This window comes from Vigna unguiculata, chromosome 2 (genome assembly GCF_037176805.1).
Source record: "Vigna unguiculata cultivar grain cowpea cultivar isolate G323 ecotype 2 chromosome 2, ASM3717680v1, whole genome shotgun sequence".
NCBI lineage: Eukaryota > Viridiplantae > Streptophyta > Magnoliopsida > Fabales > Fabaceae > Vigna > Vigna unguiculata.
In genome coordinates this window covers 36263035-36289619 of record NC_140793.1, presented here as the reverse complement: position 1 = coordinate 36289619, position 26585 = coordinate 36263035, and the positions used below count along the sequence as shown (strand labels likewise).

The window sequence follows — 26585 nt, the reverse complement described above, 5'->3', positions numbered from 1 at the left end:
CAGAAGAACAAATTCAAACGGAAGAGCGTCAGAGTGAGTTGATAGCCCTAATGCAGAGGTGGATTGCTGCCATAAATACCATCTTTTAACAGTTTACTTCAAACCAAACTCAACATTCATAACGAAAAGAATTGATACAGCTCAAATTCTCACTAGAAAAATGTTACCATTTCGTAACTAACAACACCACAAACAAAATAATTTTCAAAGATAGACACAAGTGCGATGAAGATTGAATACAGTCATGCTGTGAATCCTGAAATCATGTTCTCCCTTACATATCATAGGAATTTCTCGTTAAATAAAACAGTTAAATTAAGATGGAACACCATATAACAACTAGAACGTCTATTATACGAGAAATAAAAACCCTTTTAGTTTGAGCATATGTTCAACCTTCTCATTTTACAATTACAGATTTATTGAGAAGTTTGAGTATATTTGCATGATCAATGTTTTATGACATTTTTCTCGGAATACAAAAAACAGTGCATGAAGTTGATGCAAGTAACACAGACCAAGATATCATACAATGCATTCGCCAAAATATCAAAAGATTGACATATGAAGAGATAATTTACACAAAATCTGTGTATTCCAAACTTAATCCTACGCTCATGTATTGCATTCCATGATCGCTATGGACTAGTACAAACCAATTCATCTATTAAGTACAAGAGGGCAAATAAAAAAAATTATGGGGAAAAATCAGTTAAGGTCTAAGGTAGTAAATAACGGATATGGTTAGAAAAGAATTTGCCAAAATCATCTCAGAAGAATATAGACTCAAGCAGACCAGTTCGCTTCTAACCCACTGAGTGAATTGGCTGTACTAATTAATTATTATAAAGGGCAACTAATTACCGACAAATTACTTTACAAAATATACAAACATGCTTAAACAAGGCAATGCAGTACAAAATTGCAGATCAATGCTCGTTCTTAACTCTTGCCTTCAATATTCCAGGGAGTGGTGGAGATGAAGGAGGTCTAGCAGGAGGGTTTGAAACTGAACTAGGAATCTGTGCATGATACAAACTAGACATGCTAGAACCTTCCCCGCCATCTGGAGGATTGTCTGGTTTGTTATCATTCTGAGATCTCTCACAAAATTTCATTGCCTTGAGAACATAGTTATCATCATGCAGCTCAAAGGGAGTGCTATAGAGAGAGAATGAGCAAATAGAAAGTAAGCATACACAAATAAATATTTTGAATTATAGAAAGTTATAATAACAGAAAGATGATACAGAAAAGACTCCTGGATTTATAAATAAATAAAAAATGACATGGATTTCCCAATGCTGCCTGTGTTTGTCCACAATAGTATCACGTATGATTGAATGTATAATACAAGAGAATTAGGATCGCATTCAGGACAGCAAATGGGGTAAGATGACAAGATGACAACATTATTCGAAGAGAAAAAAAGTCGTGTAATAAAAGCCTTCTTACCTATTGAAATCAAAATGCACAAGCTGCATATCTTCTGATATTTCCACTTCAACAGTTGCATGGGGGCGTGTCTACAAGCCCAAAATAACATTAATTAATAACATGTTTGAGTAAACTACTTTATTGAATACTTATCCACAAGCTTAACAAGTTAAAAAATGCTTATAAGAAGTTCATAGGCTCAAATTAGTTCCACACAACCACTAAAAACTAAAAGTTAGTTATCCAACAAATCATAGCAATTTGCAATTGGCTGCTCAACATATAATTCTTTAGTTAGTTACTTTCTTGCTTAAGGGTGAGCTGGATCTTCCTAACCCTTCGTAGTCTACAACTATCATCTTGTATAGATATCCATAAGCCTAGAGCAGAAAAAGTGACTAACTTAACCTGAGAAAAGCGAAATAAATGGAATAAATATTATTAAATATAACCCTAGCAACTAGATTTATTTTCAAAATGACAAATTCAAAGAAAAGTTCATAACGATGGTCAAGAAAAAAATATTCTACTTAATTTACCCAAGAAGCAGGACTGAGGTCTCATCTGATATAGATCACTTGTAATCTAAACTTTAGGCCTTAAGCCAACATATTAAATAAATGGTGACCAGTTTTATCAGACGTAAGACCAAGGAGATATAAGCATAGGCATTATCTAACAAATCAAAGATCCAAAGGGGAAAAATTTGAAACAATTTCTAGTGGACAAAATAACCAAAAGACAGCACATCATAGCATACCTGCACCAGAATGAAGGGTAAAGATACACCTCCATTGGGAGCATTCCCGGAGCTATATAATTGCTCATTTCGTTCAATAAGTTTCTGAAGACCTATGTACTTCATAAATTAATACAAAAGTTAGCAAACAGAATCAATCATTATGGATAAAAATCCATAGGGCCTTCTTACAAAACAGTTGCAAATTTCAAAACGTAAACTAGGCACAGGAGTTCAAAACCCAGAATAAATCCACTATTGATAGCGGTCCTTACTTGATCCTCCAGCTCTTGCAAATAGGATGCCTTCTTTTCAATTCTATTCCTTAGCCCAAGACGTTCTGTCTGTTGAATTGATTGAGTTAAAATTATCATTTTAATTGTATTATTTAGAATAACAGAGAGCATCACGGTAAATCATGTACCACAAAAATTATACAACTGAATACTGTTTACAAACCTTTAGATCTTCAATATCGCTTAGACTTGTGCGAGGAAGACCCTTCCATTGTATTTCCTTTTTATCCTTAGAAATAATATCCATTGCCATTAGAACATTCAAAGCATCATACACCCTCCGACGGATGTTTTTCTCGTCATATTGTTGCTGTCAAATGTTAACCCAAAAACATCAAATCCATAATATTTATCTTTACACTTGGTCTGAAAGAATTTATACAAAAGAAAAAACCTGATCAGGAGTTGAAGCACCATTGCTTGGATCAGCAAATTCAGCTACAAGTTCATCAGCTACCTGAATACAAGCACAATCCACATCAAATTTATAAAAATAAAGAATAGGTTCATTTGAGGAATTCAACCCAAAATTTGTGACACGATGAATTGCAAATGTGACATGAAAACACCATATACAGACTGTACTTCTTGAAGAATTCTCAATAACATCGTATAGGCATCTAAGAAGTCAAAGGCTACGACTCATATAGATCATGGTTATGCTGGATAACCAAGAAAATGTGAAGATAAGAGCTACGACAATCTGAGGAGAAGCCCAATTCAAACCAACATTCAATTTTTCAATGCATACAATTTAAATTAGGTACAAAACATTAGAACTAGAAACATAAACATGGTAGTGCAAATGCATTCACAAAAATATATTAAGAAATTAATTTGAAAAATGTAGAAGTTATACACATTCATTTTACGTGCATATGGCATATAAAACTGAATCCAAAATTTAATTCCAGTTTAGCACAAACTGACTTGAAGTAACTAGCTGACCTCATTGTAAGTTGTTCTCCCCTTGCTTTCTACCTTCTCACAGACTGAACAGCCAATAAATGAGAAACAAAACCAGTAAGGGAAACATATAATCACGATGTCCTAAAAAATATGACAATCTAAGGAACACAATGAACTAAAACACCACAGATGCAGATCGAGTTAGTGCATCTTTGGAAAGAGATTAGTTCCGAAGAGGGGAGGGGGGGGTGGGGGGAGAGGGGAGGAGGGAAATCATATATATTACAAAAGTTCTCTGAAAAAACTGGTCAAAAGCAGTTATTTTTACAAAATAAATTAAACCAAACACTTATCACAATCTGCACAACTTGTTATATGCATCTTTGAAAGGCCAAAGCTATTAACTAGAAAAGGTCAAAACACCTTTTCATTAAAGAGAAAATGTCATGGGATTAGGTTAAAGACCTTTCATACTAAATTGGCGGAGACCTCTTCCACTCTTGTCACCACCAACAGTGCGTTGGCCCCTCTTTTTCTTCTTGCTACTGGTTAAAAGGACACAATAGGTAAGAAGAACAGTATATAATGGTATTCTGAGACCACAGGCACGAGCAAGTAATAGATAGAACTTCATGCATACATCATGCAAAAAGCATTTAGTGGATAAAGTGTTAACATTTCCAACTGCCCAAAAAGCCCCAAGTTAAGCATAAATACACTTTTATATTCCTTTACATGACTCTAAACAAACCTAAGATGATTTCACTGTCATACTCAGGATAAGACATAAAACAAAAACCCATCATACCAGGAGATATAGGCAACGAAAAATTAAAAAAAGAAAAAACTATGAAAGGCAGGATCACAATACAACAATACACACTATATTGATTCAACAACAGAAATCCTCAATCAATTTTGGGTGACTGTACAGCATGTCTTATTTGGTAAATAACTAACAAAAAAAAAAAAAAAAGATGACAATTGAGTGTCACAAATATAATACTACACAATCAGACACGACATGCCATCAAGAATCAATAGCTTCATACATAGAACATTTCCTCACATTTATTCATATAAAAAGACTACTGCAAAAGCCTTGAGCTCATACAGGGTTTGTTCTTCAAAATGCAATTGTAGAGGAAATCAAGTCTTTAGATGGGTCAGATACAGACAGAAAAAAAAAATTTACATGAGAATGGATTAAGGGCATACAAGAAAATGAAAAATGCAAGAAGCAAATGAAATTATTAGGGCATAAAAGAAAACCATCTAATTTTTTATTTAAGATTGCAAACAAAGAGAAAGTTTGACAACATTTTTCCCACTCTTATCCCTCACGCGGATTAAAAAGATATGCCATGATTATCTAACAAATGAGTGATTGTTTTAATTATTTTCCTTTTCCAATCTGACTTTTACGAAGTTTTCTTCATAAGTATTTAAGAAATTGTTTGCCGAAAAATTATTCAAATCCATGTTTATTTGAAATGGTACATTCATGAGAAATGTCAAAAGTCACAAACTTCAAAAGAAATGGCATCTGCTCCGCAGCACATCACATAATTATACATTTCTACAAGCTCAAAGGACAATGGGAACTCACGCAACTGCACCCTGTGATCCAGCGTCATCACCATGTATGTCAAGATTATTTAACCTAAGAAAGGTGTTATCACTAGCTGGTGTTGCCATTGTCTGCTCACTCCGGCTGGATGGTGACCCAACACTTCTGCTAGTTGACATTGATTGACCCGAGATAGTTCCACGGCATGGCGGCTCCTCCTCCTCTTCCTCTCGAAATGGTTGCCGGGGTTGTGTTCCCATGTTGGTAAGTTGCTTACCCCAAGGCCTGAAAATGACTTACCAATGGAAACTGAATTCAATTCAACAGAGTTTCCAGGTGAAGCTGAACTGCTCAGTGTTAACTCTCTGAACAAACCAATAGTGTTTTCAGATCAGCACAAGATACTGTGCAACAATAACAGGGGAAAAAGAAGTTAATCCAGCATCCACCAAATTACAAGCACAAAACGTACACACAAACCATCAACCGATCTCACACACACATACTGCAAACTAATTAGTGCAACTGTAGAGATAAACAATGAGAAGTTGCATTTGTTCAATTGATTTGTACAGCAAAGAAAAAGACAAGACAAAAACAAAAGTGTTAGATAAGACAACACTGCAAAGAGAGACTAAAATTAAACATTAGTAAAACAAAATCATTGCGAGTAATAAAATTCAAACAATTGTGCTAAGACCTAATGTGTGAACCCTGCACAGGATTCAAACCTGTCCAAATAGTAAAACACCCTTATTCCAATTCTCAATTTCGTAAAGCGTTATATGATAAGAGAACGAATCTGAGAAATTGAAGAAGCCATAATTGATAAAACGATGAAAACAAAATTGACAAATTAGGCTCTCCTGGAAGTCAGTTATCAACACCGAAGCAATCAGATGAATTGAAAGTTCCACAAATTGAAGCTACAAATACTCACCAAAGACGTTCAGCAGTGTCCCTCAGAGTCAGAGAAGACCTAAAGTTGAAGATGAAGGAGAAACCAAAGAGAGAGGGACCACCGGAACAAATGTTTGCGTGTGCGAAAGAGAAAGAATAAGGATACGAGCATGCTTAGGTTTTAATGTGTTCAAAAACTTACCGGTCCGGTTCAGTGAATCGGTCCGTTATAAAAAAAAATATCCACGAGAAATTTTTTTAAATAGCCAATAATATATTTTTTTTATCGAATCCGAAGCCTAAGCGAAAAGAGACTTAACATTTGTTTTCTGACTCTCAACACTTGCCCTAAGAGAAGGTGCTGCCACCGCCGAGAGACGAGAGCACCGTCGCCGGCAGCGCCGAAACCCACAAATCAAAATTAACACCTCTGGTAATGTATTTTATAGTTTATTTCTGGTTTTTTACTCGATTTTTCTTCGAGAATACTATTTTTAATGGTTGATTTCTGATCGTTGAATGAACGGTGTAACGAAGTCTTTCATGTATGCTTTATTTGGTAAAACAAGATTATTAATTTGTTGAGTGGCACTGTTATGAAAAGAGTTTAGTTTGAGTTGACTGTATTAGCTGAAATTGAATGCAGAGCATGGAGGGAAAATAAATGTGCTTATTACAGTTTATGAACTTATCTTGGAAATCTTTCGGTATAATTACGTTAGAGCGACCCATTTAGGATCGGTCCGTTTAGACCCGTTATTAATTTTTAAAATGTGGAATGGGCTAGTCTTTCATGCTATAAAAGTTTAGGTTTATTAGTCTGGTCCGTCCTGCATGGTTTATGGGACCGTGGGTTGACATCAAAGCTTTCAAAATGAATTGGAATTCGCGAGTCAATCTGATTCGATCCAGATTATATTAAAAAAAATTTATAAATTTTAATACGGGTTGATTTTTGACCCGCTAATTTAGAATCCGACACATTCGGTTGAACCCGTAAGGAGTCAGGTTGACTCACCAACCCGCAGATAAATCACACAAGTATTTTTTATTAAGTTGGGCTGCATATTTGCACATGTGCAACAAATAATGCTATTGGGGAAGGATGTTTAAGTTTTGTATTCAAAGCATAGTCATGAAGGATCTGCTTCTTACTTGTAATCTTTGTTTCTATTATTTTGTGATGATTATGAGATACTACTCTATGTGAAAAATGATGAAGGAAAGTCATAGTGTTTTTTTTATTATTGTTTATGGGTTGAGGTAACCCAATTACCTCCTATTAATATATTTGTTCTTGTCGATAAAAAAAATATTAAGTTGGGTTTTACATTTGGATCATATTAGGTTTTTTTTAGCCAACACATAAATAATTTGTATTTTTTTTATATTTTGGTTTGTATTTGAATTGTATTAAAGTTTATTTAGATTTTAATTAGAATTATAATTTAGTTTTGATTGAAAAAAAAATTGTATTTTTTTAATTAAGTGAACCCGTAAGCCAACCCGTTTAACCCGGCAACCCGTGGTGGATTGGATCGGGTTCGAATTTTTTTTGACTCGCTAAAAAGTGAGTCGGGTTGGGTTGGCTCACTAAATCATCAACCCGTGATGGGTTGAACTGGGTTGGGTCAGGTTACCCGTTTTGACAACTTTAGTTATTTGACATTAGAGATATTGAATAGTTAAATGATAAATTATTAATCTATTATTTTTATTATATTTGTTATTTGACATGAATTCTTTATATTTTATTATATTTAAATGATTTATTATATGTTTCAGTACAGTCAATAAGTTTTACATGGTTTAGGAATCGAGGTCAAGTGAAGTTTAAATATTCTTACCTTTCCTTGTCTTCCGGACATCTTTTAAGAATAAAATCGTAAAGGAGATCAAATACTCCAAAACGGATAATATCTCGAAAATGTGATGATTGTCCTATGGTGATTGTCAGGCGATCCCTAAATAATAATAAATAATAAGTTATTTAAATTTTGATGGAATATTTATATTTTCTTAGTTATTGATATTTTTAAAATTTGTCAAAGTTTTTTTTTGGAAAACAAAGACGAAAACTTTTTTGTTTTTATTTTCACGTTTAAATTTATTTTTATCTTTTAATTATTAAGTTTATGTTTTTTTTAGACTAATGGATTTTATATTTTATATATAAATGTTATGGTTTCTAATATCGAAACAGTTTCTACGGCGTCGTTTTACTTCGAACGAATTGTAATTTTATTGGGCCTGAATGGGGTTTGGCCCAATTCCCCGTGATCGTCCCACTTATAGCCACGAGTTGACAGTTACAAAATCAGTCTTGGGCACGCTCATAAATATATCAAATTTTTCTCTCAAACCAAATTGTTGTTTCTTCTTTTCTTCTCATACTCTTCGCTCTACCAAGTTTGTTCTATCATAGATTATATAGATTATATAGATATAGATAGGTCCAACTTTCATCGAAAATTTTTCGTTGTATGCGATTAAAGCGCAAGATTACATTGATGTAAATTGTGAACTATATATTGTTGGTGACCACCCAAGTTTAATTCCTGGGTAATGTTATGAATTGCAATTCGGTAACATAATCTAAATTCTTAATCTTCTGCTTTCAGGAAATTTCTTGTTTGGTTCAAGATTTGGGTTTGTTGCATTCAAGGGTGCCTATCCTTCTGTACTCGACCTGATCCATTGCCTCATGGATCCTTTTGATGATCTTCTACCCGAGGCTCCTGTTGCACGCAGTAAGTGATTCACTCCAATGATTCTTGAAAGATTTTTTCTTTTTCTTTTTTTCATTCGCCGTGTTTATATCAAGTGACTTTATTATTTTCTTTTGTAGTTCGGCCGGGTGCCAAGTTTGTTCCTAAGGCCAAAGCGAAACAGCGGCCACGAAAGGAAGTACCTTCGTCGGAACATGCAACCTCATCTAAAGATGAACTTACTGGGAATGAATGTGAAAATGCAGTTGCTTCAACGCTAAGTGCGCCAGCGGAAGACTTTCCAAATTCTGAAAGTGGAAATCTTGAACAAATTAGTGTGGAGGGAGATAGTGCGGCCTTGGTGGGTGGTTCCACAATCACAGCATCTGAAATTGGTGCTGGTCAGAATTCTACAAACTTGTTAGAATCAGCATGTGAGGTGAATGTCATTTTTATTGATGATTTTATTGATTCAATATTATCTGTTATATGTAACCTCATTTTCCTTAAATTGTTTTTCAATTTTAGGCTGATCCAACAGATTTTGACGGGGACTCAGTCACTAACTTCGTTTCTGAGACCAACCTCAGTAATGGTAAGTTATGAGTTTACATTGATTGTCTGTGTGAAACCACTTTTCTTCATCTCAGACTTGTACATGTCAGTGTGAGTCATCACTAGAATTTAATTTGGTATGATTCATTTTCTGTCTATCGTGTGGTTTAGGCACAACACAACCAGTTCACCCTGCTAATGTTGTAGAAAACAAATTGAATAATTTGGCTTCTCCATTTTCAACTTGCTCAACCATAGATAGGATGAAAGAACCCCCTAAAAATTGGGAAGGTTCATTTCTTGATATCAACAAATATGTGGAACTTATTGACAACTCATTGCAATCAGGCACGGATTTGGGCTTCAAAAGTGTTTCAGATAATAAAGTTTCAATAATTCAGACCGTTGATTCAAAGTCAAACTTTGAGAAAGAACCAGAGGTGGATTTCTGTTTTTCTTTTTTTTTTTTTTAATTTTTTTGGTTTTTTCTCCGTATAATTCTAGTGCTTTAGATGGGTGTGACCAACTTATGGTGGAATACTTTTCAGTTAGTATCTGCAGAGATTGGATTGGTTCCTTTCAGCGACATCCTCGCTGATCTTCCCACAAGGAATGGTTAGTGATATTGATGATTTTTTAAATAGTTGAATATGCTTACTATCACGGAAAAGATGAGCTATCTGTATTATTTTTATTGTAGTTCATAAATTTAAACCCAAGATTAAGCCACGACCTAGAGTGGGCAATATGCCGGCTTCTGCTTCATCTGATGTTGTGATGGAAAAATCTGTTGAGTTGCCTACTTCTTGCACAGAAAACTTTCAATCTTTTCAGTCTAGTGGTGTACCAAACCAATCAACCAGTTTACCTTTGCCAACGTCAGAGATTCTTAGGACAAATTATTTGCCCGATAAGTTTGGTGACAGCAATAGCTTGGCAGCAGCAATTCCTTCCCAATTGGATTCCCTAAATGCTATGCTTTTAGGGGACGCAGTTCATAATGGTACTAGGGATTGGCCTTCTACCTTTGGTAAATCATCTGGAGAGGTAATGAAACAATTAATATCTGTTGTTTTTCTATTTCATTAAGTTGCTAAACGGTGATAGATTTTGTACATGCAGGCTGCAGACATTTTTTCTGGGTTGGAATCCCTTGATGACTTTCTCACCCAAGCTACTACAGATACGGGTGAGTACTATATTCCTTTTGATTTACCGAATTGCATCTACTTTCTCTTTATTCTTCTTCACTAGAGCTTTCAAGAGCATCACTTGTATTGTACTGTTGCCTTTATATCTCAATGTTTTGGTTTACTGGCTCCCATCCAACTGCAACTTGTATGTATGTGACCATGGATTTATTCAGTGGTGATTTGAAAAATTGTGTAGGAAAACCGGCTCTTCATTCTTTCAATGAGAAGGGTGCAGAGGAAAATTTCGTCACACCTGCTTGTAGTTCTATTAACTCCTTTGGGGAATGTGATACTACCCAAGTTCAAAGATGTCCTGAATATCATACACCAGAAGATCCAGTAACCTTCCATGAAGCTACTGTTCTCAATGAGAGTGATACTCACACTAACAATAGAATGTCGGAAACGGAGGTGAAGATTATGTGATTACAAGCATATGATAATTGTCTGTTTATGCGAAATAATTAATCAATTTTCTTATTTAATAATATTGATTATTATTGTTGGTATCAGGAAATTGTGGACTTGAATCCCACCTATCCAAGAGATGATGTTTTTGATTATCAATCCATGAAATCTGGTGAAGATCCAACTTCTGGAATTCTGGTGCACGAAGACTTGACAATTGCTGCTGATAGTTCCACATTGGCTGATTTTTTGCACGCAAATGATTCAAGGGAAAAAGAAGTTAATATTGTTTCCTTTGACTTCTTTCTCTTTTTTTTTCATTTTTCTAAGTTGTAAATCTAATTATATATAATTTTTATTTTTTCTAATTTTTTATCATGCTTGTCGGGTTGCTAATCAGAAGAAAAAGGATGGCTCAGACTCATGTTCTCTGAGGAAGAACAAAAGATCTTCTATTTCTGGTGAGGAGGATAATGGTGGTAAAACCTCAAGACAACGGAGAAAACTAGCAGCTTGCAAACCTAAAAACAGCTCATTGAATGAGGAGGTTGAAGATGATAATGACCTTGACCCTCCTTATCATTCTAACGAACATGAACTACAAGAAAATGATGATGACTATGAAGTCGATCATTCATCAAAGAAGAGAGGATCAAAGAGATCACAGAAGAAATCTGTGGCCAAAAGTGGAAAAATGTCTCAAAGGCGTAAGAAGGCTGATGATGATGTACAAAAAAAAACTAAGGAACCTCCTAAAAAGTTCTCTCATTCAACCCGACGAAAGAAAAGATGTGGTAGAAATTACTATATTGTTTGCTTTAAAGTTTCATCCTCGGGGATATACTTGTGCTGAAGTTTTTCCTATTTCATAGTGGACAAGGCTCTGCTGGAAATTCCTGAGGACGAACTTGATCCTCGAACATTGCCTATGAAGGATATTATTTTACTTGCAGAATATAGGGAGCGGCAAGCGGTGTGTATACTTTATTCTATTTCAACTTCCTACAATTGTTAGTTTCATAGTTGTTAGTATGGCACTATGACTTGAATTTTCACCAACTGCTCCATTGTTTTCCTATGTAGAAAAAAGACGCGATGACTTCGAATACGTCTCCCTCCAATCAAAGGTACTCACCTCTAGTAAGAGTTTGCATTTTACTTAATTTTCTGGTCAATATTTATCTTTAATATGGTATAGTATAATTATATTGTTAAATCAACTTATTTTGAAAAATAAACTGATCCAAACAACCTATTTACTGCAACGTCTCTCTAATTCTTACATACTATTATCCTTTTGAGAAATGGGATATTTGAAAAAGTGGAGAAACTTGTCCAATAAAGGTATTTCATGTTCCTTTTTTTCCTTAGAGACATGTGAGTGCCCTGCACAAAATGTATATTGTAGCTTGAATTATATCTTCTCTCTTTCAATGATTATATGAATTGCTTCGCCATTTTGTCCTAATGGGTTGAGTGAATGGATTGTCATTCATACTCAATAAACTGCTTTATTTATTTTGTTACTTTTGTTGGCTACTACCGTTGATCCAAGGGCATGAATCATGGGGGTAGAAGTGATTGTGGACCTTTTTACATTAGTCCATGATGATGGGAGGATGTACTGGAGGTTGAGTAAATGAGGGGGAGATACTTTATATTTTTTGTATAATGGTATTCATCAAAGTACTTCATGGTTTTGGCTCACATTCAGTATTTGAGAACAAAAGGGAAAAGTCAAACATTGTATAAAAAATGCACTGTATATTATCCACTGGCCGTTATTACTTATTATTGTCTCTTGATGCCTTGTGGACTAGATAATGAATTTCAGCTTGCAAAATATTTATCGCCAGTGGATGGAGATTCTGTTAGGCCACTGGCTTTATTACTGTCTCTGGAGTCACATAAGGTCTAGTAAACAAATTTTATTTTGTATAATATTTATCTGCAGTGGTGGAGATTCTCTTCATGGGGCTGGTGCGTATAATGAACAGGAGTTCTCAGGTTCAGAAGATGATAGAGACCCATATGATGATCAAGACAATGAAAGGATTACATCAACTCCCGCTCTATGCAATTACCAGACTTTCATGGAAAAGACACCTAAGGGGAAATGGTCAAAACAAGATACCGAACTGTTTTATGAGGTATTTCTGTAATTCGCACAAGATGTCTGACATTATTATGTCTCTTAAACATTACAGTAAATTACCTAATTCCTTTTTTGTTATTTTGACATAGGCTATTAGGGAGTTGGGTACAGATTTTTCTATGATACAACAGCTTTTCCCTGATAAAACCCGCCGTCAAATTAAGTTGAAATACAAGAAGGAAGAGCGGGAGCATTATTTACGGTTAAGAGATGCTATACATAACCGTGCAAAAGGTTTTACCGTTTTATTGTTATTGTTCTGCACTGTTCTCTGATAGATTAATTGTGTTTTTTTGTTTAAGCAGTCTACTAATGATCCTTAAGATTACTTCTATAACTTCTTTAACTTGTCATGACAAATATAATTTTAGAATGGTTAGCCTTATCGCTCTTCAATACTCTTTCTTGTAGATCATTTTCATTATAACTTGTTGATTGAACGATTGCAACAAGCTTCCACCAAGGCAGAGGAGGAGGTTGTGGACCTGGCAACGGGAACTAATGTATGCATTTTTTGCCTCTCCAATTTATCCTCTGATATCACCTTTTTTGGTGCACATAGTTTATGATTTCAGTGGCTTATTTATCAGCGAAATATTATTCTTAACCGCATGTTTTCCTGTACGAAGGTGGAACGTAGCAAGTCCATCGATAAAACTTAACAATTTTACTTGATTCTGGTCTTCATTTCCTAAATAAGTTTGTGTGAGGGCTAAAGCTTTTTCTTCCCTATTCATAAGGTCCATGCTCTGATATTATTAGCTTTTAAAGCTCAGATGACCGAGTTACTTAAGTATATTGCTATTAGGCTGAAAGATACCTTACCTTGACTATTTTCTTTTTAAAGATGAAGTAAATTTAGTCTATTTGTGCAAAAGGAAAAAATTATTGTCTGTGGAAAACTTAACTCTTAAAAGATACTCTAATGTTCTATTTCCTAATTGGCCCTGCTGATTTCCATAAATTGTTTTATCTTAAATGAAGGAAGAGGCTGTGGATGCTGCCACAGTTAAGCATGATGCGGAGGTTAAAGAACAGGAAGATTCTGCGCCAGTTCAGAGTCCAGAGGAATATGATGACAGTGAGGATGACTCTCTAAAATGGTCTCAGTATAAAAGTCTCTATTAGGGACAGAATGAAAGTAAATCAATTTTATCTCATTTTATTTTCAGAATAGTTAGTGCGAAATTCTTTTACTTGCTCAAAATTTGTGAAATCATTCATTTAAACCATCTTCCGGTTCCATTGTCCAGGGCCTCTTTTTCTCTTTTCAATTTTGCATGTAATATTTCACATTTTTTTCTCCGAAAAATGTATGGTAAATTAATTCCTTCTATATTGTGTTATTTGTTCTTGGATACGTGGAAAACCAATCTCTAAGATTGGGTATGACACTGGAGAGGATATATGGTTGTGGTGAATATCAATTAAACAGAAGTTACAAGAGTAACTAACCAGTGTACAATCTAGCCATTGTGTTTATCAGTAAACTATAAATAATGGTTTTTGTGTTGTCAAAAGGAAGAAACTAACAGTTAAGATATCGTACATTGTCCAACCTAACTCCTTTCTCTTTCTAGGCAAATATGTTCCTTGCTGGTTACCGATACTATAATTTTTGGACGATGTTACTTCCAGCACCCATCAAATTTCTTTCTGCACTCTATCATCCCGGAATTTGTTTTCCAGAATGCACTAAATCATTTCTGGATAGATTTTTTCAGAAGACTCTCATTTTTTTGAAAGATCAGCAGATAGATTTTTCTGGAAGCTTTGATGTGATGCAGAAAGAAAATTGAAAGGGTGCAGAAAGTAACACCTTTTTGTGGATTTTTTGATCGAATAATCTGTCTGATATTATGATTGTTGTAACAACCCAAATTTCCTCAATTCAAAACATAACTATATATAATAATATTTAATTATAATTACAATTCCATAAAATAACTGAGAAGAAATTTAGATGAAATCTCGAGGTCTTTCATAAAATTCACATGGTTAAAGCTCATGTTATCTCTTCTCCTCTGGTTTCTAATCGTAATTTTTAGTTTAAAATTAGTACTTAGTTTAGTCCTTCTCAGTTTCCTTTGCTACTACTACGATACTACGATAAATGTAGAGCGTACAATTTCTATCAAAACCAATCTCATTAAATACTTGTAGAGTGTACAATCTCTATCAAAATCAATTTCATTATAATTTTAGTCCAATCCAACCATTACACTATGGCCCTCAAGCTTAAACAAACTTCTAAGTTATTTCATTCAATGAATTCTCAAGGAGAATCAACCGAAGAGCACATAATAATTCACATTTATTCCAAATTACCCAATATTAGAATCACATCCCAAATACCATATTCATCAAGAAAGTCATGACATGATTAGTTTTTATTTGAGAGCTAAGTCTAATTTTACTCAAATTAACAATATATATCAGTTGTGTTATTTAGTTTTAAAAATAGAAAATTAAAAATATGATTTTGTTTTTATTTTCATGCGTAACCAATATAATGAATCAGAGTTGTAGAGCCAGAATTTTGGAAAAAAAAATGTCATAGACACGTAACCAAAAATAAGATTTAGTTGAATATATATTCAGATAAGTCACACAATGAAAACTAATCTTTATTATTTATCTCGATAAATTATCAGAAGGTACACAAAATAAATTAATTTCATAATATGAACATATTTTTGTCAAAAAATCATAAAAAAAAAATGTGTGTGGAGAAGTTTGCAAAACAAAGAGCCCATTATTATTCCATGATATGACCCAATTTCGAATTTCACTCTCACTCGCCCAAACCAAACAATGGCGGGTTCTGAACCTTTTCCTTCTCCAAAAATCCTTCTAGCAAAGCCGGGAATCGTCACCGGAGCTCCCGTTTCCGGTAAATTTGGCCGTGGAGGCGCCGGCGATGACGATTCCGTTCAGCTCCGTTCTCGTCTCCCTTCCGTCGCGTCCCTCAACCTTCTCTCCGATTCCTGGGATTTCCACATCGATCGCTTTCTCCCAGTACTAACCTAAATTTCTTTTTACCTCTCTGTTTTTCTTTTTACCGCCAAAATGTTTACAATTAGGTTAGACGTTTATCGGTACCTGAAGTAGACTGACTGTGATTGCCATTGGATTTTGAAAATGTTGCAGTTCTTGACTGAGAATACGGACTTCACTGTAATTGGAGTGATTGGGCCACCTGGGGTGGGCAAGTCCACTATTATGAATGAACTTTATGGTTTTGATTCAAGTTCCCCTGGTCAGTTTATTCGCACTATGTAATTTATATCCTCTTTGGATGATTTTTTTTTTCCATAAGGACTCAATGAAAAAGTAAATTACTTAAAACTTCTTCTGTCAGTTTAAACAGCATATAGAGCTCAGTTTCTGGAGAAGTTAAAATGGAAAATTTTCTACAATTTACAAAAGTTGAGGGCATGAATGATTTTAACTAATAGGTTAAATTCATTTTACCATGAACAGAAAGCTAGTTTCTTTACTATTTTCTTTTTTATATTATTTTGAATTTTGATCTATAAGCCTGCAGGGATGCTACCACCTTTTGCCATACAGTCTGAAGAAACTAGAGCTATGGCAAGGCATTGCTCCACGGGCGTTGAACCAAGGATTTCAACTGAACGCATTATTCTTCTCGATACCCAGGTAATACTGCCCATAATATCTTCAATTTTGTTTTCTTTTTTAATTTTTAATATACTCATTCATTGGTATACTTCATTTTTCATTTATGACTTTGTTTCTTTTCTATGGCTTTCACTGTTCCACTTTTTTCCCTTAAATTTTGTGGGATTGAGTTTTTTTTTTTTTTTGCTTTTTTTGTTTTTTACGTGTAGCCTGTATTTAGTGCTTCTGTTTTAGCTGAGATGATGAGACCAGATGGCTCTTCAACAATTTCAGTGCTAGGTGGAGAAACCATGCCGGCTGAATTGGCTCATGAACTTATGGGTATTCAGGTAAACAGTAACTTCCAATTAGAGAATACATTTTCAGTAAAAATACTATTTATTCCTAGCTTGATAGGGGTTGGTGTTTCCTTGTACTGTTCCTATATCTGATTATCTTGAGTTTGTTGGGTTACTGCAAGGAATCTTTTTAGCTTGCTGTTCTTCTAGCATCCATATGTCATATTGTGCTGGTGGTGTCAGAGGGAGTTCGTGATGATAGCATGTGGCAATTGATGTTGACGGTAAGTGTGTTGTATTTGAAGATGCTTCAAGTCCCGTTCAATAACTCAAATGACTTTTTTGTGCTTATGCAAAATTAAGTAGTCATTTGAAACACAGTAGTTCCTGTTGATTCCATCCATTATTGTTACTTACATGAATGCGTGACTTTTTTTTATCTTAGTTTAGTTTTATGCTATAAGAATCCAGCTGCTAGATCAATGGCTGATATTCACTGTCTGGCCTACGCTATATAAAATCAAACTGCTTAATATCATCCATTATGTTTAAAATGATCATTTTGCTGAATAGTTGCATTCGGATAGTGTGCAGGAAGTATTTTGTGTTGTTGAAGCAATTGGCTATTATTTGCTGCTGCTAACAAAATGACTAGAACTCTCAAATTTTTTATGCTTTTCAAACGTGTGACTTCCATGTAATCACTTGATTAATCTCTAGTCAGATTTGTGTTTTTGTAGATTTAAGATTACAGTCAATTATAAGGACAAGTACGTGATGTTGTTATTGGTAAAGAGAAATATCATATTCTTGTAAAATCCTTTTTGTACCAATTGAACAAATTTGTTTTAGGCTTCCTTGTTTATTTGAAAGTCTTTGTACATCATGTGCTGACACTTTATAGTTTTGTTAATTTACACTCTAAAGACTACTGATATATTGAAAACTGGTCATGCTGTATTTGAATAGTGTAGGTTGATTTGTTGAAGCACGGCATTTCAGACCCGTCCTTGATGGCATCATCCCTATCGCAAAGCTCTAGTTCAGGGCTTGAGAAAGATAGACATCTTGAACATGAAGAATACGTGGCCACTCCTGTGTTTGTACACACGAAGTAAGAAACATCATTCTGCCTTAACATATTGGCATGAAATTATTAGCATTAGTGAATCCTATAGTTACTGTATACGCAGCCACAATAATGAAGTCTATAATCATAATCATCATAAACAAGGAGGGTTTATGAAAAAGACAAGCCAACCTAGACCTAGAGGGAACTGGTGAATGAGAATCGATGAATGGTTAACTTGTTTGACTTGATTAGTCTTGCTGCAAGCCATAATCTCTGTGTCTCCTCCTGCATGTGTGCCACTGACTGTTTGAAAATATAAGAAAATTTGGCTGACTTAAATATATTCTCCATCTTCAAAAATGTAATTTTAGGGTGCGTTTGTCACGGTTATTTCTTGTATCCACTTCCTTTCCTTTATTGGAACAGTTTGCTGCTAGTGAAACACTGATCGTTCTTTTATTTTTTATTTTTTTAGGTTGCAGGATCAAGACTTTACTCCTAATAATTTTGTGCAGTTGAAAAAGGCACTCATGCAATATTTCAGACCAACTTCTTTTGTGAGACAACACATTGGAAACAAACCTGAAGAGCATGCTTTATCTTCTACAGTTCGTGGCAGTCAAATGAAATCTAACTTAATAAAGTTATATGCGATCCCTCTAAAGAAGAAAGATGAAAATCCAAGAGCTCAACATGAAAGTTACGTTTCTGCACTATGGAAATTGCGTGATCAGGTTCTCTCTCTCTCTCTCTCTCTAGATATAGCATACGAAAGAATGCCTCACAAGTACTACAGTACAGGATTTGTCAAGTTTCTTTGATGCTGTTATATTTCTTCCATTCTTGTAGAGCCGTTAGTTTTAATAATAAACAAAATTTAAGAGACGTGATATGTTTTCCCATGTCAGATTTTATCCATGAAGTCACCATCTTTCACGAGACCAGTCTCAGAGCGGGAATGGTTAAAGAACTCTGCCAAGATATGGGAACAGGTTAAAAACTCCCCAACCGTATTAGAGTATTGTAGAACACTTCAACATTCGGGTATGTATAGGAGATAATGACGAAGTATGCGAAGATTCAAGACAATCTCTTAAGTTATGTCTTTTTAAACGCAAAATCATAATATTACTGTCTCAGTTGCATATTCTTTACGCTGATTTTATTGCTGCGGGTTGAATACACTTGTATGCCTATTTTTTTAGCAAACTCTTAACAGCTTAATTTTGTTATGTTTTGCCGGTAACTCTAAGAATTGGCTGCTTGTTTAGTTTTATATCAAATGAAGCGACACATATTATCTTTGTCACTTGTTATCATTTATTTTCTTATTACCTTGAATGTCAAATAGTTTCTTACAACTAAACCTTTATTCAATATTATAGTATCATTTAAGCTGATCTCATCATTGTCTACAACTTTTGTCACCCAAAACCAAGCTGGTGCAACCATCTTGGCATGCCCATTTTCCTCAAAATCGTCAAATATCATCAGCATTTACTTGATTAGCATTATCGCAGCTGCATGGGATCCCGGAAGCTTTTATATATATTTTGGATAACATTTTTCAGAAAATATTAAGATTTTGAAAAGTTATTTTCGGTAACCAAAGGGAGTGAAAAAGCAATGTCTGTTAAGCATTTTGTGCATCACCTTTTTAACAATTGAAGAGGAATATTTTATGGGAACCATTAGAAAACAATTGCTACGTACAGTAGAATAACCAGTGTTTTCTCCAATCAGGTTAAGTTATTAGTATATATATTATTAAAAATCATTCTTATTTATTAGTTTAAAATATATTAAGCTTATTTCTTCACATATTTAAAGTTAATTATGTTTAATTTAATTATCGGCAGAGTACGTTTCAATTATTATAAAAATTAAAGTGTATTTCTTTATACTCTTTTAATTTTGAAGTGGACTTTTATACTAAAAAATAGAAATATATATAAATTACTTCATTTTAATCTTACATCGTGTTTCTCTAAACTTTTTTAAATTTTGAATTGGATTTTTATAGTAAATAATAGAAATCAATGTATATTTAAGATAAGTAATCATAGAAAGCGTAAAAATTATACAATACAGAATATGATAAGTCACCACTTGACCCACAATATTATGATGTATTATATGTGATTGATCAAATATTTTGAAAATATAATTTTACTGAGATAAATTAGCCGATAATTATCCTTCAGATAAAGAAATGTGTTCATACTTTCCTTTCCCAATAAGGTGTTTGGTTTAATAATTAACTACAAACTCTAGATCAGACAGGTTAATTAAAATAATACACGTACAAATAATAGACTACGCAAAAGATGGTTGCAAACAATAGCAGGTCCTTTTTTTAACACGATCGCAGACATTATACTAAAAGATTTTAAAGTTCAATGCGAATTTGTCTGTTTTCACCACTAATAATTCGTTTTATTGTTAATTGTTAAAAAGGAAAAAAGCAGTTTTCCACCTCATTAACCGAAGGCAAAACAATTCTTGAGGATTAAAAAAACAAACATGGAGGCCATTTGCAACTCAGCTGCCCCATATTGACGGTTCAGGCCTTGGACTCCCATGGTTGGTACCTGGTCCAGTCTCTCTGCCCTGGATTAAGGGCATGTCCTTTCGAATGATAGATATACTGTTCACCTTCTCCAGACAAATTTTCTTTGTGTTCAACACCGTACCTTTTCGGTTTCAGTAGAAGAAGCTGCAACAATTATTATTATTATCACTACCTCAACAATTTTCATGAGGCCTCAACATTCTCTCACCCTGTGCCATTACAAAGGAAGGAAATAGGAAAAGAAAAGAATTACCTCATCTCCAGTGTGATCAGTTATGAAGTGGAGCCAGCCATGCCATTCAGGCGGAACCTGGGAGGCATTATACCTAGTTTTCTCTGCATATTCAACCCACCTGTGTCTTCCTGCCGATAGTAAGAAAATCATGGCATTAACAAAGTTTATATTATGTCAAACATGGGTTTTACCTCATGTTTGGATAAAGCATTTCCAAATTGAGATTAATTTAAAATGTAGAGTAAAAGGAAAGCATTTTCAAATTAAAAGGCAATAATCCCCCATTTGCTGCAAGATAGAGCTGACTTTTACCAAAACACTACGGACATTGCCCTTGAATCATCCATCCACTTCACCCAAACCCAGAAAAACAATCTATTGGATGACAATAACTACAGAAAGATGCTTTAAAAGAGGCCCGAAATACATCAAACCAAGGGCGGAACGTTGACAACTGAAAGTGATTGTAGAAAGGATAAACGACAATGCAGAAAGCTGATAATTTCTCTCGAAAGTAAGTGTTGTATTTACAGAAGCAGAAACGGATTACAAGCTAGTGCTAGGTCCTTTATAACAGAATAGAGACAGAGAGCTAAGGAAATTTAAAATTCCATCTATCGACATTTTTTTTTTTTGTGATCAGCATTCCATCTATCGTCATAACTTAAAATTTCAAATTCCTTATTTTAAAGAATGAAAAACTTTGCTAAACCTTAAAATTAAATATCCAAACCAAATGAGGACTTCGGGGTTAAAAACTTAATTGCCCCTTTAAATCTGCATTCCCTTCTTAAAATTTCCTATCCAAACACATTACTGAAAATCAAAGTTTGAATCTCGCCTTGCAAGTTTATACAATAACATAGCAGACAGTAAATCATTAATTAAAATACAGAAAAAAAAATACAAAGTCAGAAGATTAAAATAACACAACATAACCAAAATTGTCATCAACAATGATAACAAATAGCTCATAAATAACATATCAATCAATAAATATAAAATTTCTACATGTCAAAAGCACACTGAATGTTCACCATCAGTGCAGCAAATACATTCAAACAAATGGGGGAGAAAGGAAAGAAAAATTAGAATAAACTGGTTTAGCTTTTCACATCATAGTATTCTACCCTTAAGCAACTGTTGTGAGAAAGCTGATAGAAACCAACTGGTATAGAAAGATGAACTGAACTTTATTCAACGAAAGTGACACTTAGTTACCAACTACACTAGAACATAGTGAAATAGAATGAGTACAAAGGTCCCCTTCCAAGATTTGTTGAGAGCTTGGCCTCTCCCTGCCTAACCATCTTCTATCTTCCCTCCTCTCTCATTTTTTCCCCTATCCTCTTTTTTTCTCCCCTGACCAGTTACTGCCTAGAGGCAGTTATGCTTGCCCCTGAAAAGAACTGCTACAACCGAATAAAAAACTGCTAACAGTTTAATAACTTCCAGAACAATTCAATCCTAATTCAGGACCTAATTTCTAGTTCTCCTCTTATAATATTTACTTATAAGAAGCCTAACAGAAGCATTTGAAAAGCCAAAACATTTCACATTATCAATTTGCTGTTAAATATGCCAATAGTGAGATATCCATGTGCAATAATTGGAATGCTTGATGATTGTTAAATGCTTAGCTTTCCATGTGGATGGGTTATATTTGCTGTTTTTAGTCATGAGTAATTTGCTGGATAAACCACACATACATGCAGAATGAGAAACATACTTACCATACTGTGTGTCTCCAAGCTTCTCATAATACTTGTTACCGAATTTATCAACACCAACAAGCGTTGCCCCAATATTGTGGATCTTGGTTTGCCTGCATAAAATTAAAAACGTAATTAGATTGGAAGAGGAAAAATATTAGTACCACAAGAGAGTTAAGATCTCATGGTGAAAAGTACCAATGCAAAGAGGACATACATCATTTTGAAATGAACATACAGCCCACTCAACTCGACCTAGAGTAAAAACGTCTATATCTAAAGCTCTTCTTCTTTTATCTATAAGAGGGACATTTGAAGATACAAAACTAATGTGTATATGTCTTTCTAATGCTCCTTCAATTGCACCCAGTACTCAACTATGTCTTTCTACACTTTATATATTCATGAAGCATTAGGAAAGACCGCGACCCAAAACACAGTGAAAGACATCCAATCATCAAATGAGAAGTCATAAGTTGGCATCCAAAGAGGGTGGGTAATGGAATGAAAATGAAAAGATCAAGAAAAGCAATTGACTACTTACAAGAGATTTCCATCCGGAAGGCATCTCCTGAAAATCCAAATCATAACAGAAAAAATATCAGCACACCACGAATGCACAACCTTCGAGTATCGATACATACATCTACATTGTTCACGGAATCAAAGAAACCCTAAACAACATAAAAGATATCAGCGCGGCACAAATGCACTACAAAGTTCCTTTGACAATCGCAACACTGAATTAACAAAAAGCTGTTAAATCAAATCTCAGTTTCATTTCATCTCCTAAATTGCATTTTCCGGAGAAAGAGAAATCGAAAGGCAGTGGCAAATTAATACAAAGAGGACGAAATCGGTTGAGTAACAGAAATAAGAAACCAAATGCAAATGATCGAAATTGAAAGGGAAAAAAACGATGAGATTGGTAAAATATCCAATGTTAGGGGAAATTTAAAAGCGAAAGAGAAAGGAACAAACAGGTAGCCTTCATCCTTAAGCTCTCTGAGAAAAGTACCGAAACCCTTTTCTCTGATCGATTTCAGAACATTCTTCACCACCGAAGCCATGTCGCTCTTCTTCTTCTTCTTCCTTTTGGGCTATTGCTAAGGCTGCGTTTGGTAACACCAAATAGAAATAACATATAAATCACGGTTAAGAAAGAGAAGCTATAAATAATCCAGAATCTAGAGGAAGGAAAGAAAATACTGATTTTAAATTGTGTTTGATTATTTCATCAATAAATTAATTGTTATTAGCAAACAATTTTATTTTTTATAAAATTTTAAAATTATTCAATTAGATTTCACTCTAGCCAAATTGACTACGCTTTTACAAAGAAAAAGTTTTAACTATTTTGGAAATTTTTTTAATAATGCTACGTAGAATAACTTCTTTTGTTTAATTTATTATGAATAATTTAACTTGTAATAATATAAGGTTATTTTTTATTATTGTTGATATTTTGAGAATTATGAAAATCGAACTCAAAGTTGGGATTGTATTATTGCACCGAGGGATAGCATGCCAACTGCTCTAAGAATACAAATAACGTTGAATAACTACCATAAATTACAATACTTTTAAGAATTATTTTCAATAATAAATAACTCTTCCTTGATCACAACCTATGATGTACCGTACCGATATTTCAATCTGAGTAAAGTATCCGTATCTGACACGTATCGTATTCGATACTTTAGGATACTCTAATGATATTTATCAATGAAGTATCTAATTTATAAAATAGTAGTACACTATAATAAAATTTTTGAATAGTGATCAAAATTAATGACAAAAAATAATTAGTCACTATATCGTGACCAAATTGATAACTAAAATAGTTCCAACAAATTATAATCAGTTTCTAAATTGATAATTAAAATAGTTTCAATGATGAATTGGTTTTTAAATTGGTCACCGACATTAGCTACAAGGTTTTGACTACCAAAATAATTGGTCTCTAATTGGAAATTTTGGATTCATACATTAACAATTATAAATTTATTATTTGTAAGAATTATTGTACATTTTTCATTATTCATATATGACGTATCTATCACGTATCGTATCCTATTATTTTAAAAATTAACATATTGACGTATCGGATACGTGTCGTATCCAATACATGTAACGTATTTGTGCATCATAGATCACAACATTTTTATGGTTTTGATTTGATCATTTTTGTTTTTCTTATAATTTTTAATTTTTAATTTTTGACCAAATTTCAGCATCTTGAAACAAATTTAGTGACCAAAATAATCTTACATTACAATAAAAATTAATAGAAAATTAAATACATCTTTTACACTGAACATATAAATTTATTACAATTTTTTCAATATAATTTTCAAGCTAAAATTAATTATATTTTAACTGCATGATAAATAAATAAAAAAAAAATCAAATGAGTCTATAATAAATTTTTATGGTATTTAATAAATTTAAATTTTTAATTGAATTCTCACAATTAACTTTTTTTTTATGTTAAGTTAATTATGTTAAGTGATTCACATTATTATTTTATCATGTCATGTTGATGAGTTATAGTCATGCCAGATGTAATTTTGTTATTTTATTATTTTAAAAAATTTATAAATTTTATAATTTTAAAATTTTAAATATTTATGATTTTATGATTTTATCATGTTGTTCTATTGTTATATTGTCATGTCGTCATATTGTTATATTTTCATATTATTATATTTATATCATCTTATTGTTATATTGTAATATTATCATACTGTGTTAGAAATGTATAAGCCATGAGAGAAGAAAAGATGCGTACAACAAAATGCACAAGAAAAGTTTGGATAAAAACCAACTCAAGAGAGTTTGCTTCGCGGATTTATTAGAACCTTTTTGTTCAATATATATAGTACAATGTCTCATCATATAAAGGGAAAAGTAAAATATATTTGACAATAATAAAAAAGAATCAAATATATGATATCTCTATCAATATAAATAAAAGCAGAAGATATATAATATCTTTATCACCCCTTCTCAAAGTGGGCATGAAGATTGTAAAGACCCAACTTGGAAGTAGCAACTCGGAAAGTAGAAGGATGCAAGGACTTAGTAAACATATCAGCAAGTTGACTTCTAGAAGGAACATGGAGAAGGTGAATAAGACCATCAACAAGCTTTTGTCGAATAATGTGGCAATCAAGTTCTATGTGTTTGGTTCTCTTATGAAAAGTGGGATTCTTGGCAATGTGAATAGCATAATTGTTGTCACAAAAGGCAGTGTAGGGAGTGGGAACAGAAAAATGTAAATCCTGAAAAAGGTATTGAATCCATTGTAGTTCACATGCCAGGGATGCCAAGGCACGATACTCAGCCTCAGAGGAAGACCGTGAAACAGTGGTTTGTTTCTTAGACTTCTAAGCAACCAAAGAGGTGCCTAAGAAAACACAATATCCAGAAACAAAGCGTCGAGTAGTGGCACATGTTGCCCAATCAGAATCAGAAAACGCCTGAATTTTAAAAGAGGTATTGGATTTATACAAAAGGCCATATCCAGGAGCATTTTTCAAGTACCGAATGATTCGTAAAGCCTGCTGCATATGTGGTTCACGCCGAGAAGAAACAAATTGACTAAGTTGTTGGACAACAAAACTAATATCAGGCCTGATGTTAGTCAAGTGAAGTAATCGTCCAACCACCTCCTTTGAAGCCCTCTGCTGATGCTAGCATGGTTGATATTGTCTCCTCTACTGCCGATCTTCGTGCCAGGAAAGATGACAAAGTTGAAGCTCAATTTGGTTTCTCTAGAGAGCAGTATGAAGCTCTTCTCGCATTGATTCAGCAGTCTCCCAATGATTCTTCTTCCACAGCTACTGTTGTTCATCAATGTACTACCAAACCCACAGATTTTGTTTTTTCCTTTTCTTCTTGGATTTTAGATAGTGGTGCTATTGACTATATTTGTCCTTTTATATCTTTATTTCAAAATCTCAAACCTAATTCTCCTATTTCTATACATTCACCCACTAATTTCATAAAGATATTATATATCTCCTGCTTTTATTTATGTTGATAGAGATATCATATATTTGATTCAGTCTCCCAATGATTCTTCTTCCACAGCTACTGTTGTTTATCAATGTACTACCAAACCCACAAGTTTTGTTTTTCCATTTTCTTCTTGGATTTTAGATAGTGGTGTTATTGACCATATTTGTCCTTTTAAATC

The 26585-nt window shown here is 33.8% G+C and overlaps 4 protein-coding genes across 11 annotated transcripts; 2 read left to right on the top strand and 2 right to left on the bottom strand.

Moving 5' to 3' along the window:
* Positions 1-576: 576 nt before the first annotated feature.
* On the bottom strand, positions 577-6041 carry DPB (Transcription factor DP). Of its 3 annotated transcripts, none has more exons than XM_028052833.2 (10): positions 5892-6041; positions 4991-5355; positions 3847-3923; positions 3421-3464; positions 2867-2929; positions 2636-2782; positions 2452-2520; positions 2198-2296; positions 1456-1526; positions 577-1161 (listed from the first exon to the last, which is right to left on the bottom strand). In XM_028052833.2, exons 2-10 carry the CDS (start codon positions 5209-5211, stop codon positions 930-932), a joined length of 1023 nt encoding a protein of 340 aa, XP_027908634.1. In that variant the 5' UTR covers positions 5212-5355; positions 5892-6041; the 3' UTR covers positions 577-929. The 3 variants fall into 3 exon arrangements, with proteins under 3 accessions (XP_027908634.1, XP_027908631.1, XP_027908632.1); XM_028052830.2 differs by having other exon boundaries at positions 3847-3926; positions 5892-6040; XM_028052831.2 differs by having other exon boundaries at positions 3847-3926; positions 4991-5316; positions 5892-6024.
* A 113-nt stretch (positions 6042-6154) lies between these two features.
* On the top strand, positions 6155-14206 carry LOC114167926 (Homeodomain-like superfamily protein). 6 transcript variants are annotated; one of them, XM_028052827.2, is made up of 17 exons: positions 6155-6284; positions 8473-8601; positions 8700-8998; positions 9088-9154; positions 9286-9554; positions 9663-9729; positions 9815-10161; positions 10237-10303; positions 10504-10718; positions 10821-10994; positions 11116-11509; positions 11588-11688; positions 11799-11842; positions 12670-12865; positions 12960-13104; positions 13282-13373; positions 13855-14206. In XM_028052827.2, the coding sequence occupies exons 2-17, from the start codon at positions 8556-8558 to the stop codon at positions 13996-13998; spliced, it is 2667 nt and encodes an 888-aa protein (XP_027908628.2). In that variant the 5' UTR covers positions 6155-6284; positions 8473-8555; the 3' UTR covers positions 13999-14206. The 6 variants fall into 6 exon arrangements, with proteins under 6 accessions (XP_027908628.2, XP_027908625.2, XP_027908630.2 ...); XM_028052824.2 differs by lacking the exon at positions 6155-6284 and adding an exon at positions 8171-8363; XM_028052828.2 differs by lacking the exon at positions 6155-6284 and adding an exon at positions 8202-8220.
* Positions 14207-15641: 1435 nt separating this feature from the next.
* LOC114169997 (uncharacterized) lies at positions 15642-19174 on the top strand. The gene is made up of 8 exons (XM_028055452.2): positions 15642-15888; positions 16021-16129; positions 16418-16533; positions 16725-16844; positions 16988-17077; positions 17768-17907; positions 18341-18599; positions 18774-19174. Exons 1-8 carry the CDS (start codon positions 15685-15687, stop codon positions 18924-18926), a joined length of 1191 nt encoding a protein of 396 aa, XP_027911253.1. The 5' UTR covers positions 15642-15684; the 3' UTR covers positions 18927-19174.
* A 1022-nt stretch (positions 19175-20196) lies between these two features.
* On the bottom strand, positions 20197-23589 carry LOC114169821 (NADH:ubiquinone oxidoreductase, 17.2kDa subunit). Its single transcript, XM_028055145.2, has 5 exons — positions 23366-23589; positions 22929-22955; positions 22406-22497; positions 20691-20800; positions 20197-20581 (listed from the first exon to the last, which is right to left on the bottom strand). Exons 1-5 carry the CDS (start codon positions 23452-23454, stop codon positions 20429-20431), a joined length of 471 nt encoding a protein of 156 aa, XP_027910946.1. The 5' UTR covers positions 23455-23589; the 3' UTR covers positions 20197-20428.
* Positions 23590-26585: the final 2996 nt, after the last annotated feature.